The following is a 17,622-nucleotide window of genomic DNA, read 5'->3' as shown; positions in this document are numbered from 1 at the left end:
TAGGATACTATCACAAGTTTTTACCATCTGCTGCGTTGGTAGCTCAGCCGTTGCATCGCCTGTTGCATAAAAATGTGCCTTTTCACTGGTCCGCGTCATGCGATGTGGCTTTCCACAAATTGAAGGCTATGCTGAAACAGGCCCCGTGCCTGGCTACTTATCGACCTGGCCAACATCTTGTTCTTGCCATGGACGCCTCTCAATACGGGGTCGATGCAGTCCTCGCGCACCATTTTTCGGACAGCTCTGAACAGCCCATTGCTTATGCCTCCAAAACGCTCACGGATGCCCAACAAAAGTATTCTCAAATTGAAAAAGAAGCTTTGGCCATTATTTATGCTCTTAATAAGTTTGGTGATTTTCTCTATGGCTCCAAATTTCATCTTGTTTTGGATCTCAAACCACCTGTTTCCTTGTTTCATCCATCATCGTCCCTTCCCGACAAGGCTGCACACCGCCTCCAGCGTTGGGCTCTTTACTTGTCTCGTTTCAATTATGAGATTCATTTCTGGCCAATGGCTCAACATGCGAATGCTGATGCACTGTCTCGCCTTCCCATGGGTCCTGATCTGGCATTCGATAGGGACGAACTTCTGTGTTTCCACCTGGATGTTGCCGAGCAGCGGGTTGTGGACGGGTTCCCCATCACCGGGGACCGACTGGGGGCTGCTACGGGTTCTGACCCTACCCTCTCCCGGGTTTTACCCTGTATTCAGAAGGGCTGGCCAGATCGTCCATCCGCTAAGACTTCTGATCCATGCGGAACTACTATGCTTTGCGCTACCACCTCACGGCTAGGGATCGTGTTATCCTCCTTTCCACCGACAATGCTTCGCCATGTGTTGTGGTACCTGCGTCTTTGATTGCTTCAGTCTTGTGCCTCCTTCACCAAGGGCACTGGGGTGTGTCTTGCACGAAATCTCTGGCGCGCCATCATGTGTACTGGCCCGGCATCGACTCTGAAATAGCTCACATGGTCGCTCCTGTGGTCCTTGTGCGTCACAGGCCGCCGCCCCCAAGTCATCTTCGTCACTGTGGCCTTCGCCTGAGACGCCCTGGGAGCGCATTCATGCTGACTTTGCAGGACCCTTTTTAGGTACTTATTGGCTCCCTGTAATTGACGCCTACTCTAACTTTCCTTTCATTGTCCGTTGCACATCGCCTACCACTGCGGCAACCACATGTGCTCTCGCCTGCATTTTTTATTTGGAAGGCCTTCCCTCTACTCTTGTTACTGATAATGGTCCGCATTTTGCCTCTTCTGACTTTTCAGATTTTTGTGCTCATCACAGTGTTATGCATGTCACGGCCCCTCCGTTCCATCCACAGTCAAATGGTGAGGCTGAAAGACTGGCCCGCACATTTAAGGCTCAGATGCGGAAACTGATTTCTTCTGCTGCTGATGATGCGCTTCTCCAGTTTCTGGCTTCTTACCGTTTCACCCCCATGGCAACCACAGCCCAGCTGAGCTCTTACATGGACGACAGCCCCGCATGCTACTTCATCTTCTGCGGCCTTCCACCTCACGGCCGTGGGTGCCTTCGCTTGGTCGGTTCACCGCCAACTACCTTGTCTGGGTACGGGGATATGGCAAGCGGCCAAAATGGAGTCCGGGCCGCATCTTACGACACCGTGGCCGACGCCTGTATGAAATCCAGACGGACACGGGTGTTCCAGTGTGTCATTCGGACTAGCTTCGGCCTCGGGTGCCGGCAACGCCTGTTCCGAATGCCGCTACACCACCTTCGCCTCTATCTGATGCTTGGGATCTTGGGATCTCTCATTACTCACAATGCAGCCCTCTCACCGTCATCTCAGTGCCAGTACAAGAATGGACGCCACCAGGAGACGTGCCCATGCAGAAACCGGATGACCATCATCTGTCGGAGCTAATCTACTCGCTTCCTTCTCCTAAGGATGCCAACACATCACCCATGTCTCCTGTTATATCAACTGGACTTGCCGGAAAGGGCAGATTGGTGCACGGGGCCCCAGCCTATTCGACCCCTACGTCTCCTGTCATCTTGACCCGGTATCATCGGGGACACTTCCGTCCGTACGGGAAGCCTCCTCCTCGAGACTTTATGGCCAGTCAAACGACACCTATGGATGTTAGCACTCTCCAGGCCACCTCCATCAAGACCAGTGCAAAAATTTCGAAGGGGGGAAAAGTGTTGTGACTCGCCGATCATTCAAAGCGCCGCCGCGTAATTACGTGCGTCGTCTACATGCGGCGCTGTCTGCCAGCCATGCAGCAGCCGCGCCACCTAAGCGGCCAGCCAGCCAGTGGCCGCTAGACTTGGACTCAGTGTTCATTTGAATGTTACCTTGTTCACATGTCTTGCTTTGTCAACTTGCTCAGTGACTTATATGTGTTGTGTCGTTCTGAAATATGTGTGTTCAACTTGACGTTATAACAGTTACTCACTACACATTGGAAGTGTTGTGTTGCAGACAGGTACAATAACACCAATAAGGAAAGGTTAGATTGCTACTCATCACATGGAGGAGGTGTTGAGTCATGGACAGATAGAGTGAAACAGAATGGTAGAAATATTTAGCATTTAGGCTCAGTCCTTCATCACATTTAGGAAACTCACATACATTCACATCAGCACCACTTAGTGACATTTGGCCGGTGTTGTCTTAGTGCCTGGAGACAACAGTGAGCCGTGTGTGTGTGTGTGTGTGTGTGTGTGTGTGTGTGTGTGTGTGACGCGTGCGCCTCAATGAGAGAGGGAGGAGGGAGAGAGGGGGGGGGAGGGGAGAGAGAGAGAGAGAGAGAGAGAGAGAGAGAGTTGTGAAAGTGTGTGGGTTTCCTATTCTGATGAAGGACATAGCCTAAAAACTGAATTTTTTAGCATTCTTTCTCATTTTACCTGAGTGTGATTCAACACCTCCCCTATATAGTGAGTAGCACTCTATCCTCTTCATATTATTATTATCCCACCCTGAATTTCCCACTTCACGTAAGTAAGGTAATGAGCAGTTTTTACAATTTTTTTTCTTCTGGGTATGTATTGCACAGTAACTGAAGCTTACACTATGCAGGATGTAAGTTATGTTCTCAGCCGGTTTATTGTTCCCTCTATTGGAGTTAAAACTGAGATTTTTTCTGAAATGCACATGTGAAACACTGGTGAATATGGAAACCATAGCACCAAAGGAGCCTTTCTGGCCTGCGTAAATCACACCAAATACTGAAGGTCAGCGATGGAGGGGTTTTACTGTGACATTGCTGAAGCACAGAAGATACTTTTTGTTGTCCGTACCCACTGTACAGTGGATTTGCAACAATATCAATGGATACAGTCAAACGACACACATTTATTGACAGACAATCTCCACAAGTGCTAAACCACCAAATACGTTTTCAATGTGGCAGCCCTAAGAGACGCAACAACCACAATATGGTATTCTAAATCTTGCCGTATAAGTAAAATGGCACAATAAATATTATTCTTAATCCTTTCCTCAGCTACTCCATACCATGTGGCATTGAAGTCATCGACACACCATCTTTGATGTAACCTAACTAAAAACAAGCACATTCATTTCTGTAGCAAAGAAATCCAAAATTAAGGTAGCAAGTTCCTGGTACTTGGTATCAGGAGCAGTTCTTTTCACAAAGAAAACTGCATGAAAGAAATAAGATTTGGCTTAATGTAGTGCTGACAATTATGACATTAGAAATGAAATAAGCTTGAACTGGACAAGGATGGGGAAGGAACTCCTTCACTGAAGGCATTTATCTTCAGTAATTTAAAGAAGTATGAGCCCAGTGCTTTCATCACTGTACCTTTGCACTCAACCAAATAAAAGGACATGATACAGAAAATATTTCCTACATGAGTTTATGAATGCAATCTGTTGTCAAGTTAAAGTTCTTCATATCCAAAATGTGCACACTATGATGATTAATTTGGCAAATATATATTAAACTTATGTTCATAATTAAAGACATGCGTTAGTGCAAATTGCTCTTTCTCTGTCTACTGAAGCTAACTTATTGCTGGAATGGATTCTTAACATATCTTTGCTCATGGACTATTTACAAAAGTCATTTCAATAGAGGTCAAGCAACAGTATTGAAGATTAAAGGCTGTGAAAGTGTTTTAGACCTCATACAAATGTGCAGTTCACCAGTCTTGGAACAGAGGCAAGGCACTGAGATGGTCCAAGGGATTCCATCCATTAGCATCATACCCTTTCGGTGAACAAGATACTTAATTTCTAGAAACTATTGATGAGATGAAGAGTATAATTTGTAGTTGTAAAAGAGCTACACTTGTACTTAATGGGTGTGAGGAAAGAAATAGATCTTCTGGGAAAATATGTTATGTATGAGACAGATTGATCTTATAATTATCACAAAACTGGCTAAGAGTGAGCTGAAGTTTGCATTACTATTGTGACTCCCACAAGTAGCTTAATAATGAATATTAGGAAAAATGACATGTCTGCCATCACTGGCTGAGAAGTTTCAAATAAAGGTAGTGTCCCCGTGTCCTAAGCAGATCACAATGGGTGTTGGCTGAGGTTAGACCAAACAGCTGGTAACAGCTCAACCTCAGCGGTGCAATGAGCTTTGTTTTTAGTTTGTATGATGTCTGCAAATTATAACCATGTACTGTTGCACAGGAAGTGACTTTGATTGGTGCTCAAATTGTTTTGTAGTGAACTGTGACTGTAACTACAGATTTAGACACGATTAGGTCAGATGAACAAAGTGTATGTTGTGCTACTGTGTTACGTCTCTCAATGGTACAGGTAAGTAGGGCTATGTTTATTATCTTGCTGTATATATGCTCACTGTTGTGGAAGATAATCACATATGACCTTCTGGTCATGACCGAGTGTGGAAGTTTAATAGTTGTGGAGAATATTGTGGGGTGAAGTGTGGAACAAAATCAAGACTATCCTGATATTTCACAAACAAACTTCTGTCTGGCAGCTTATTTTGAAAGTTGTCTCACTGGGGTTCCTAGGTATCAAAAGTTATGCCAGGGAGACAATTACTTTGTTTTAGTGGCTTCTGTGAAGGCTCCTTGAACTTTGATGTGATGTACATTTATCTTTGATCTGAAACTGATATAGGTATACAACACTTTAATTGGAGGACACAGGGCCCAACAATATATCAAATGAATCTATGCAGCTGTAGAATCCTTTTCGGGTCTCAAACATCTATGCAGTATATATGCAGACTGAGGCGATACTGTAAATTTGCACAAAGGCCAGGATTCAAACTCAGGTCTTCTGCTCACTACGTAGATGCACTAACCACTACACCTCTCTGGCCCAGTGGCTTTGCACAACTCAGCACACCTCCCTCCTCAAATGCTGTTTGAGTTTAGAGGAATATCAAGTGGGCTGATACATGAATGGGAATTTGGTTTGAGAAGGGAGGAGTACTAGCGTAGTCTGAGCAGCTGTGCAAAGCCACTGTGCCATGGCGACATAGTGGTTAGCACATCTACCTATGAGCAAGAGACCTACACTTGAATCCTGGTCTTGGTATAAATTTTAATTTTTTGCTTAAATCTCCTTATATCCAACAATATAGTCTATTTTTACCGGAGGCACTGGGTACTTATTTGCTGGCCAACCAATCTCTTCCCAGGCACATAATTTCATTCAAAGGTTGTGCATGTGCCACCAGCTGGGGAGTCATGCTGGAAACTGTACAAGGCAGGTAAGGCGGGTGTGTTTTTGGAAGGCAGGAACATTGCTGATGTGAATGAACTGACAGAAACCAACAGGTGGATATGCTGTAGCACTGGATGCTGCATGCCTGTGACTCAGCCAACTACGACTAAAGAGAGTTCTTTTTCATCGAGACACCGCATGTGTTGCTCTTTTCATCCAATTTGTAGAAATCTATGTATAAACATTAACTGTAAGGTGAACAGGTTACATACTGACAGCGGGGAGTCCAAAACAAACAAGATGGTGCAACGGTTTACACATTGGACAGTGGATTCACATTTGGAAGGAATGTGGTTTAAATATCCATCCAGTAGGTTTCCCATTGTATCCCTATATCACTTAAGGCAAAGCCAAGATAGTTCCGTTGAAAAAGCACAGTCGATTTTCTTCCCCCAATTTGGACTTCAACTCTGTCTCCAAATGACTTTGTTGCCAAAGGATGTTAAACCCTAATCTACCTTCCAGATCCAATATGGAGCAAGAGTAATCTATTTCAATGTTGGAACTGCAATCCCAATTGCCACTCTCTGTCATTTCCCTACATGTGGAGAAAAGCTATGTGCTACTGTGATAACAGTGGATGTACACCTGTGGTGGTTTGTTGGGTTGACAGTCTGTACAGTTCAACAATCCACCTAAACCATTACCAATGTTCCAAAAGAATTTGTAAGTGTCATCTTATTCCCATGAAAAAAATGTACATTCTGTCAGTGGAGATCATCCTTGGCTCATTATATCCCTTTATTCTGTTATATATGCGGTCACAAAATTCTTTTCACAACGTATCTAATGTACACAACACAGTGGTATATATATACCTAAATATTTTTCCTACGTGGAATGTTTCCTTCTATTATATATATATATATATATATATATATATGTCTGCTTGTGTCTGTGTATATGCGGATGGATATGTGTGTGTGTGCGAGTGTATACCTGTTCTTTTTTCCCCCTAAGGTAAGTCTTTCCGCTCCTGGGATTGGAATGACTCCTTACCCTCTCCCTTAAAACCCATATCCTTTTCTCTTTCCTTCTCCTTCCCTCTTTCCTGACGAGGCAACCGTTGGTTGCGAAAGCTAGATTTTTGTGTGTATGTTTGTGTTTGTTTGTGTGTCTATCGACCTGCCAGTGCTTTTGTTTGGTAAGTCTCATCATCTTTCTTTTTAAATATATATATATATATATATATATATATATATATATATATATATATATATAATAGAGGGAAACATTCCACGTGGGACTTTCCTTCCCTCTTTCCTGATGAGGCAACAGTTTGTTGCGAAAGCTTGAGTTTTGTGTGTATGTTTGTGTTTATTTGTGTGTCTATCGACCTGTTAAATATATATATATATATATATATATATATATATATATATATATATATGTCAGTCGGGACGGAAGTACAGAGGCAAAGATGATGTTGAAAGACAGGTGAGGTATGAGCGGCGGCAGATTGAAATTAGAAATTAGCGGAGATTGAGGCCTGGCGGATAGCGAGAAGAGAGGATATGCTGAAGGGCAAGTTCCCATCTCCGGAGTTCAGACAGGTTGGTGTTAGTGGGAAGTATCCAGATAACCCGGACGGTGTAACACTGTGCCAAGATGTGCTGGCCGTGCACCAAGGCATGTTTAGCCACAGGGTGATCCTCATTACCAACAAACACTGTCTGCCTGTGTCCATTCATGCGAATGGACAGTTTGTTGCTGGTCATTCCCACATAGAACGCTTCACAGTGTAGGCAGGTCAGTTGGTAAATCACGTGGGTGCTTTCACACGTGGCTCTGCCTTTGATCGTGTACACCTTCCGGGTTACAGGACTGGAATAGGTGGTGGTGGGAGGGTGCACGGGACAGGTTTTACACCGGGGGCGGTTACAGGGGTAGGAGCCAGAGGGTAGGGAAGGTGGTTTGGGGATTTCATGGGGATGAACTAAGAGGTTACGAAGGTTAGGTGGACGGCGGAAAGACACTCTTGGTGGAGTGGGGAGGATTTCATGAAGGATGGATCTCATTTCAGGGCAGGATTTGAGGAAGTCGTATCCATGCTGAAAGGAAGTGCTCCATCGCAGCGAGGCCCTGGACATGCGGAATATTTGTGTATAAGGAAGTGGCATCAATGGTTACAAGGATGGTTTCCGGGGGTAACAGACTGGGTAGGGATTCCAGGCGTTCCACGACTGTGGTACTTGATCGTCGGGAGTACGTGGCTGAGGGACTGTGTCAGCTTTCAGACAACACTACTTACAAAGTTTGCCATGGTAATCCCATTCCTGATGTCTAGGCGGAGCTTCAAGGAATCCTCAGAACCTTAGGCCCCCTAAAAAACCTTTCACCTGACTCCATCAACCTCCTGACCCCACCAACACCCCGCACCCCTACCTTCTACCTTCTTCCCAAAATTCACAAACCCAATCATCCCGGCCGTCCCATTGTAGCTGGTTACCAAGCCCCCACAGAACGCATCTCTGCCTACGTAGATCAACACCTTCAACCCATTACATGCAGTCTCCCATCCTTCATCAAAGACACCAACCACTTTCTCGAACGCCTGGAATCCCTACCCAGTCTCTTACCCCCGGAAACCATCCTTGTAACCATTGATGCCACTTCCTTATACACAAATATTCCGCATGTCCAGGGCCTCGCTGCGATGGAGCACTTCCTTTCACGCCGATCACCTGCCGCCCTACCTAAAACCTCTTTCCTCATTACCTTAGCCAGCTTCATCCTGACCCACAACTTCTTCACTTTTGAAGGCCAGACATACCAACAATTAAAGGGAACAGCCATGGGTACCAGGATGGCCCCCTCGTACGCCAACCTATTCATGGGTCGCTTAGAGGAAGCCTTCTTGGTTACCCAGGCCTGCCAACCCAAAGTTTGGTACAGATTTATTGATGACATTTTCATGATCTGGACTCACAGTGAAGAAGAACTCCAGAATTTCCTCTCCAACCTCAACTCCTTTGGTTCCATCAGATTCACCTGGTCCTACTATAAATCCCATGCCACTTTCCTTGACGTTGACCTCCACCTGTCCAATGGCCAGCTTCACACGTCCATCCACATCAAACCCACCAACAAGCAACAGTACCTCCATTATGACAGCCGCCACCCATTCCACATCAAACGGTCCCTTCCCTACAGCCTAGGTCTTCGTGGCAAACGAATCTGCTCCAGTCCGGAATCCTTAAATCATTACACCAACAACCTGAAAACAGCTTTTGCATCCCGTAACTACCCTCCCGACCTGGTACAGAAGCAAATAACCAGAGCCACTTCCTCATCTCCTCAAACCCGGAACCTTCCACAGAAGAACCCCAAAAGTGCCCCACTTGTGACAGGATACTTTCCGGGACTGGATCAGATTCTGAATGTGACTCTCCAGCAGGGATATGACTTCCTCAAATCCTGCCCTGAAATGAGATCCGTCCTTCATGAAATCCTCCCCACTCCACCAAGAGTGTCTTTCCGCCGTCCACCTAACCTTCGTAACCTCTTAGTTCATCCCCATGAAATCCCCAAACCACCTTCCCTACCCTCTGGCTCCTACCCCTGTAACCGCCCCCGGTGTAAAACCTGTCCCATGCACCCTCCCACCACCACCTATTCCAGTCCTGTAACCCGGAAGGTGTACACGATCAAAGGCAGAGCCACGTGTGAAAGCACCCACGTGATTTACCAACTGACCTGCCTACACTGTGAAGCGTTCTATGTGGGAATGACCAGCAACAAACTGTCCATTCACATGAATGGACACAGGCAGACAGTGTTTGTTGGTAATGAGGATCACCCTGTGGCTAAACATGCCTTGGTGCACGGCCAGCACATCTTGGCACAGTGTTACACCGTCCGGGTTATCTGGATACTTCCCACTAACACCAACCTGTCTGAACTCCGGAGATGGGAACTTGCCCTTCAGCATATCCTCTCTTCTCGCTATCCGCCAGGCCTCAATCTCCGCTAATTTCTAATTTCAATCTGCCGCCGCTCATACCTCACCTGTCTTTCAACATCATCTTTGCCTCTGTACTTCCGTCCCGACTGACATCTCTGCCCAAACTCTTTGCCTTTACAAATGTCTGCTTGTGTCTGTGTATATGCGGATGGATATGTGTGTGTGTGCGCGAGTGTATACCTGTCCTTTTTTCCCCCTAAGGTAAGTCTTTCCGCTCCCGGGATTGGAATGACTCCTTACCCTCTCCCTTAAGACCCATATCCTTTTGTCTTTCCTTCTCCTTCCCTCTTTCCTGACGAGGCAACCGTTGGTTGCGAAAGCTAGATTTTTGTGTGTATGTTTGTGTTTGTTTGTGTGTCTATCGACCTGCCAGCGCTTTTGTTTGGTAAGTCTCATCATCTTTCTTTTTATATATATATATATATATATATATATATATATATATATATGGTTATAATAGAGGGAAACATTCCACGAAGGAAAAATATACCTAAAAACAAAGATGATGTGACTTACCAAATGAAAGTGCTGGCAGGTCGACAGACACACAAACGAACACAAACATACACACAAAATTCAAGCTTTCGCAACAAACTGTTGCCTCATCAGGAAAGAGGGAAGGAGAGGGAAAGACGAAAGGATGTGGGTTTTAAGGGAGAGGGTAAGGAGTCATTCCAGTCCCGGGAGCGGAAAGACTTACCTTAGGGGGAAAAAAGGACGGGTATATACTCGCACACACACACACATATCCATCCACACATATCCTTCCCTCTTTCCTGATGAGGCAACAGTTTGTTGCGAAAGCTTGAATTTTGTGTGTATGTTTGTGTTCGTTTGTGTGTCTGTCGACCTGCTAGCACTTTCATTTGGTAAGTCACATCATCTTTGTTTTTAGGTGTATATATATATATATATATATATAAAACTTACCAAACAAAAGCGTTGGCAGGTCGATAGACACACAAACATACACACATTGTGTGTGCTTTTGTTTGGTAAGTCTCATCATCTTTGTTTTATATATATTTTTCCCACGTGGAATGGTTAGTCTGGCAGGTTTTGAATTTACATAAACTACAAAAAATTTAAATATGTAAAACAACTACATTTTCGTACAACAATGCCTTCAAATGCAAAATAGAATATAATTTAAATCTGAAGAGTGGAACTAATAGCAAACAAATTAACAGGTTAACTTCAGTCAAATATGTAGTAACTTAAAAAGGTACAGTCATTAAGAACGCAATTTTAAAAAACAGAAGAACATGGAAATATTTTACTTTTGAGAACTCCCGTAAAACATACAAGTTTAAATGAATGGGTGCATTTATGAAACAGTATGAAAATTAATGAGATCTACTCCCATGTTGCTAGCTAACAAACGATGAAATATTTGAACTTCACTCAAAACACACACACACACACACACACACACACACACACACACACACACACACGATAAATTGTGATTTTGCAGTGAGGAAGAATTATTTAAGATTCTTAGTTATTTACTTTTGTTCTTTTGCCTCAAGGGTAATACTATCAGATCAATAAAACAGTGGTTACAGAAAAGGACAACTCAGTCACCAACTCCAGTCAGATAACTGTCACATATATTGTACCTTCGCTTTTAGCTAGTTTTTGGGTAAATTTAAGTGTTAGAAATCTTTTCTGAAGGTATTTATATGGTATGGAAATGAAACATGGATGATGGGCAATTCAGACAAGAAGAGAATAGAAGCTTCTGAAATGTGGTGGTACAGAATATTGAAGATTATGTGAGCAAATCAAATAATTAATGAGAAGGTATTGAATCACATTGGAGGGAAAAAAATGGCACAACTTCCCTAAAAGAAGGGACTGGTTGATATGACACATTCTAAGGCATCAAGAAATTGTCAAGTTCAAATGGATATAGGTTGTATTACTTATGCGGAGATGAAGAGGCTTGCACACAATAAACTTGCATGGAGAGCTGCATCAAACCACTCTTTGGACTAAAGATCACAACAACACTTTATATCTAAGTATTCTAAGGACTTTCTCTATATTTGAAGGGCAAATTATTTCTGACTTACATCGATCAATCAATCTTCAGTGATTTACTATAACTGTAAAAAATGAAAGCAGCGATAAGAATCTCCATGTCTAACAACAAGCTGCACAATTAATCTATTAATCTTGCCAATCTTTATTTGTCTCAGATGCTAAACATATGGTTATGTGACATCTTCAAAGCATGCTATCACTGAGTATTCAACCACTCACTATCTGCATTACAACAAAAATGGTAAACCCTCATAAAATAAAAAGTAATTTCAGGAAGAGTGAACAACTTACCATAACCTGCATTATTATTTTCATGGTGGGGTAGCATACATGCAATATCATTGCATTATTTAAACAACGAATTTCCAAACATGAAACACAACATGGAAGGAGCTATTTTTTTTAGCAACTTACCTCATAGAAATTTGTTTCTGTTATGCCAGACAAATGTATGTCTCTTATTCCTCTCAGACTTTGCGTGTAAAGAATATCTGTCTCTTCTAAATCATCCATTGTCACTGGTTCTTCAACCAGCAGTTTCCACACAATAGGAGCTAATGGTACGGCTAGTGGCTTCTTTGTACGTACCGCAACCCCAAACAAGATACCTATTCAATGATATACAGAATGAGTAAATACTTTGTGTAAAGGATAGATTGCTACTCACTGTAAATATGATATATTGAGCTGCAGACAGACATAATAAAAGACTGTACACAAGAGCTTTGATCAAAACATTCTTCCTAAAACAACACACACACACACACACACACACACACACACACACACACACACACACACACACAAACTGCTGATCAGGTCAAAATGCACTGAAGCACTTCAAACGGGAGCAGCGATCGAGAGTGGGGTAGGAAAGGAAAGGGATAGCAGGGTACAGGTGTGGGAAGAGGAATCAGCACTGCCTGACAGAGCATGCAGGGGTTAGAGGTGGTAGGCCATGTCTACTAGGCATAGAGTTGGGAGGTTGTGTGGAGAGGGCCAGAGGGCGGTGGGGAAGGGGGAGTGCAAAGGAGAGAAGTAGAGAAAGGGAAAAGATAGGTGGGTTTGTTAGCGGAGACCAGCACACAATGAGGGAGAGGAGTAGTGAATCGGGAGGAGATGACAGAACAGAGGCCAACCACAAGTAGCAACTCCAGTCCCAAAAGCTGAGAACAACTGGGAGAGCAGTTTGCTGACCACAAGTGGCCCCCCCCCCCCCTCCAAAAAAAAAGAAGAGAAGAGAGAAGAGCCGCATCCAGTGATGCCTTCAGCTCAGGCTCCAGATCAGATGGTTTGAGTTGTGAAGCAGACACAGACATTGAAATCAAGCTTGTTATGTTCACCTGCATGTTATGCCACAGAGATGTCCACTTTGCTTTGGCCACGCTTTGGTAGTGGTCATTCACACTGGTGTCATACCAAAATAAAAAGATGAGAAATGGTTGCAGCACAGTGACAATTGACATAGCTGCTTTCAGAGGTGGCTTGGCCTCTGCTTTCAGGGGTGGCTCGGCCTCTGATAGTGTAGGATCAGCCTGTGTCAGGATTGGGATAGAAAGTGTAGGGTGGTGTGGATTGGGCAGCTCTTGCACCTAGGTCTTCCACAGGGATATGATCCCAGTGGCAAACATTTGGGACTGGGGTGGCATAGGAATGGAGTTCAAGACTGTGGATGTTGGGTAGGCGATGACCCACCACTTTAAAGAGAGGTGGGAAGGGTCTATGGCATGATATGCCTCAATTCAGGGCACAATGAGAGATAATCAAAGCCCAGATGAAGAATGTGTTTCAGCTATTCCTGTCTGGATCGATATTAGGTGACAAATGGGTTGCCCCTTCGTAGCTGGTTAGTGGGGGTGGTGGGAGAATTGGAGTTGTGTGAGGGTAAGACAGGGAAATCTGTTTGCATACAAGGTCTAGGGGATAGTGCCTGTCTGTGAAGGCTTTTGTGAGACATTCAGCAAACTGGGGTAAGGGAGTTCTTGTCACTGCATATACAGCATGCCCAGATGACCAAGCTGTATGGGAGGAATTTTTAGGTGTGGGATGGATGGCAGCTGCTGAAATGCATGTACTGTATGTAGGTGGCTGGTGGGTTTAATACAGACAGAGCTGTGGATGTAGCCATTGGAGAGGTGGTGGTCAATGCCCAAGAAGGTGGCATGCTGGGTTGAGGGAAACCAAGTGAAGTGGATGGGAGAGAAAGTGTTGAGGTTGTGTAAGCTAAACCCATTCCCACATCCTGTTCCATAAATGCTTCCTGAACCTTGGAATCTCCACAAATGGCCTAACCATAAAAATTCATTTCTCTCAATCCCAACCCTCCTTTCACAATGACCTTGACTTTTTCAGATTCAGCCAGACCCTCTCCGTCACAAACCTGGTAGTGCAAAAACACATCTCCATGGCCTGGTCTTCCCAAAACCACCTCTCCTTCCTATGCAAAATATAGCTAATGTGCAGCCCTACTACGTACAACCCATCTATGAAATTGAATCGATTGTACTCCAGCACCTGGAAAAGCACTCTAGATACCCACCCTCATACATTATCGACTCTCTGACATCCTACTGCTGCTTTGGGGCACCACTACCTAACCCATATCCTTCCCATCAACCCCTCAAAGCACCCAAACCCTGCCTAGCTGACCTTGTCAACCTGTCACATCACCCAAAACTCCACTAAATCCAGAGCCAAAAAATCCCAGAACACTGTTGTTAACCTTTCCATCTAAATCCTCAGCCCTACAGAAGTTTAAGTCCTATCCAAAGATCTCACCTCCACACCTGCACCAAAATGTATCCATGCTGGACTTGTCAAAGACCTCCTCTCCTTTGCCCAATCCCTGCAATGAAAACAATTCTTTGCCACCGATCCCTCCTATCAAAGCCAACCAAATTCCAACATTGAACCCTGCCTCTCCCAGTTCCTGCCACCATCCAACCATGACCCCCCCCCCCCCCCCCCCACCCACACCCACACTTACCTAATCACCTCATGGTCACCTTCTGTGAATTCCTTAACTGTGACTTGGCTTCAATGTCCTTCCCTAGGTCCCTTCCTAAGAACACCAATCTTTCAGCAGAACAAAGGACAGCCACACACAGCCTCAAAACAGATCCTGACCTAATCATTCTACCTCCAGACTAAAGTTCAAACACAGCCATCATGAATCTTAGTGACTATCTGGTGGAAGGCCCTGGCCAACTGTCTGACTCCTCCACCTGTAAACTCTGACAGAATGATACCATCTCAGAAATCCAACATACCTCAAATTCCTGCTCAAAGCCTTTGGCCCTTTCCAGAACCTCTCCTGTGAATTCATTTACCCCTTACCCCTATGACATTCACCTCCTACATGATCCCCAAAAATCTACAAACCTAGAAATCCTGAAGAACCAACCATTTCCTTCACTGGCTCTCCACCATCCCCACCCCTTTACCTCCTGAATCACCGCTCATCACTGTTCATGGCACTTTCCTATGCACCAAATATCCAACATGCCCATGGTCTTACTGCTATTCAACACTATCTCTCCCATCCTTCAGACTCCAAACCCACTACCTCATTCCTCATACACCTTAGTTACTATATCCTAACACAAAACTACTTCTCCTATGAAGGGAAAGTATATAAACAAAACTGTAACACAGCCATAGCCACTTGCTTAGCAACTACTTCTCCTATGAAGAGCACAAACAAATCTGTAGCATGGCCATGGGCACCTACATGGCATCCTCTTATGCCAAACTGCTTATGGGCGAGCTCTGGTTTAGTTTCATTGATGATACCTTCATGATCTGGACCCAGGGCCAGGACACTATTTCCTCATTGCTTCACTCCAACTCCTTATCTCCAATCCATTCACTTAGTCCTCTTTAACCCAATGTGTCCTCTTCCTGCACATTGACCACCTCTTCTCAGATGGCTTCATCCACACAAGTTCACATTAAACCTGCCAATCATCAACAGAACCTGCTTTCTAACATCTGACATCTCTTCCACACCAAAAAATCCCTCCCATACAGCCTGGCCATGCAGGGAAGCCATATCTGCAGTGACAAGAACTCCTTTGCTCAGTACACTGAATGTCTCACAAAGGCCTTCACAGGAGGGCACTATCCCTCTGGCTTAATCCACAGATTTCCTGTGCCACATCCCCAAACACCCCCAATCCTCCCACCACCCCAAGAATCAGCTACAAAGGAGTGTCCCCTTCATCATCCAATACTATCCCAGATTGCAGCAACTGAATCACATCCTTTGTCAGGGCCTTGATTATCTCTCATCATGCCCCACAATGACGGACATCATACCTAAAATCCTTCCCATCCCTCCTAAAGTGGTGTTCCACCAGGGTTAATGGAGACCATCGAACTGTGGCCAATGAGCATCGTGGACCACCTCGTGGCACAACAGGCCAGCTGAATATAGTGTGCTTGATTTCAATGGCTGCTTCACAACCTGAGCCATTTGGATCCTCCGCTCCACAACCATCTTTTTTGAACTGTGCAGATAGGAGTTACCCTTACAACACATTCTCTGCTCCCAAAATCATTTTGGCCTCAACCTACAGTAACCTACAGACCCCCACACCTCCGCCCAACAGTTTACACCCCCTCTGTCCTTTCACCTCCACCTAATTCACATTCCCTCTCCTCACTGTGCACTGCTTTCTGCTGGTGCATCTGCCAGTCTTTTCCCTTTCTATTCCCCTCTGCTTTCCACACTCCACTTTCCCCCCTCCATTCTCCACAGCCTTCCATAGCTGTGCCTGGCAGCCATGCCCTGCCACCTCTAGCCCCTGCACACTTTGCCAGGCAGCACTGATTCCTCTTCCACCAACCTTGCTCTGCTATTGCTCCCCCTTCCCTGCCCCATTCCATATTGATGCTCCTGTTTGACATGGTTCAGCTGCATTCAGGTCTGAGCAGCTGGAGATAACAGTCGTGTGTGTGTGTGTGTGTGTGTGTGTGTGTGTGTGTGTGTGTGTGTGTGTGTGTGTATTTTCTTTTATGAATAAGGCTTTGGTCAGAAGCTCTCGTGTACCATCTTTTCGTCTTGCTTGCTCAACATGTCATCTTTATGGTGAGTAGCAATCTATCCTTGGCATAATATTGTTGATATTCTAACCTGGACTTTCTATTGTTTAAATATTTTGTATAATACATATAAAAGTCAAAGAAAATAATAATAATAATAACAATAATTCATAAAAAGTGAAGCCACATTTGCAAAAATATGTAGAGGATAGTAAACGGCAAAGATAAATCCAATACAAAATAAATATAAGTGTGATCAACAAAAGCTCTTCCCATTATATAAATAACACTAATGACACTACACACACACACACACACACACACACACACACACACACAGTAATGAGATCCTGTCTGGGGACTAGTGGTTTACACCATTGCTTCCAGAATAGAGCATTCACTTTGCAGCAGAGGAGTGTATTGTTCCCTGAAACTTCTTGACAGATTAAAACTGCACCAGAGAAGAACTCAAACTCAGGACTCAGTCAAGAACTTGAGTTCCAGTCTGGCAAAGTTTTTAATCCATGAGTATGTTTCACATTATGCAGTTGGAGAAATAAAGATATATGAACAACTTCATTATTTCCATCAGTTGGGTGTCATGGTTTGTGTTTAATACCAACAATGACAAGTGGAGATGAGTTGCAAGACAAGCTATAAAAAGTATAAGTGGGAGGAAAAACGTTGGGCCTAATAAAATAAGTAAGAATTAATACAGCAAAGAAGAAATGTGAATATGAATAGAGTGAGAAGCAGAATCTTTGGAACTATCATACAGCATGTTAGAGATGGAGGACGTGCTACATCTGAAGGTCGAAACACTATAGTCGGACATCACCTATTCTGTCACATTAGCA

At 44.3% G+C, this 17,622-nt stretch overlaps 1 protein-coding gene across 1 annotated transcript in view; it reads right to left on the bottom strand.

The window, feature by feature from the left end:
• Positions 1-17,622, bottom strand: part of LOC126095271 (probable E3 ubiquitin-protein ligase HERC1) — an 814,023-nt gene that overhangs the window by 47,453 nt on the left and 748,948 nt on the right. The window contains exon 68 of the mRNA XM_049910030.1: positions 12,137-12,330. Within this exon, the coding sequence (XP_049765987.1) occupies positions 12,137-12,330 (194 nt within the window). The remainder of the gene's footprint in view (positions 1-12,136; positions 12,331-17,622) is intronic.

This window comes from Schistocerca cancellata, chromosome 8 (assembly GCF_023864275.1).
Source record: "Schistocerca cancellata isolate TAMUIC-IGC-003103 chromosome 8, iqSchCanc2.1, whole genome shotgun sequence".
NCBI lineage: Eukaryota > Metazoa > Arthropoda > Insecta > Orthoptera > Acrididae > Schistocerca > Schistocerca cancellata.
Note: the sequence above shows the minus strand (reverse complement) of the source record. Positions and strands in the feature narration are given on the sequence as shown.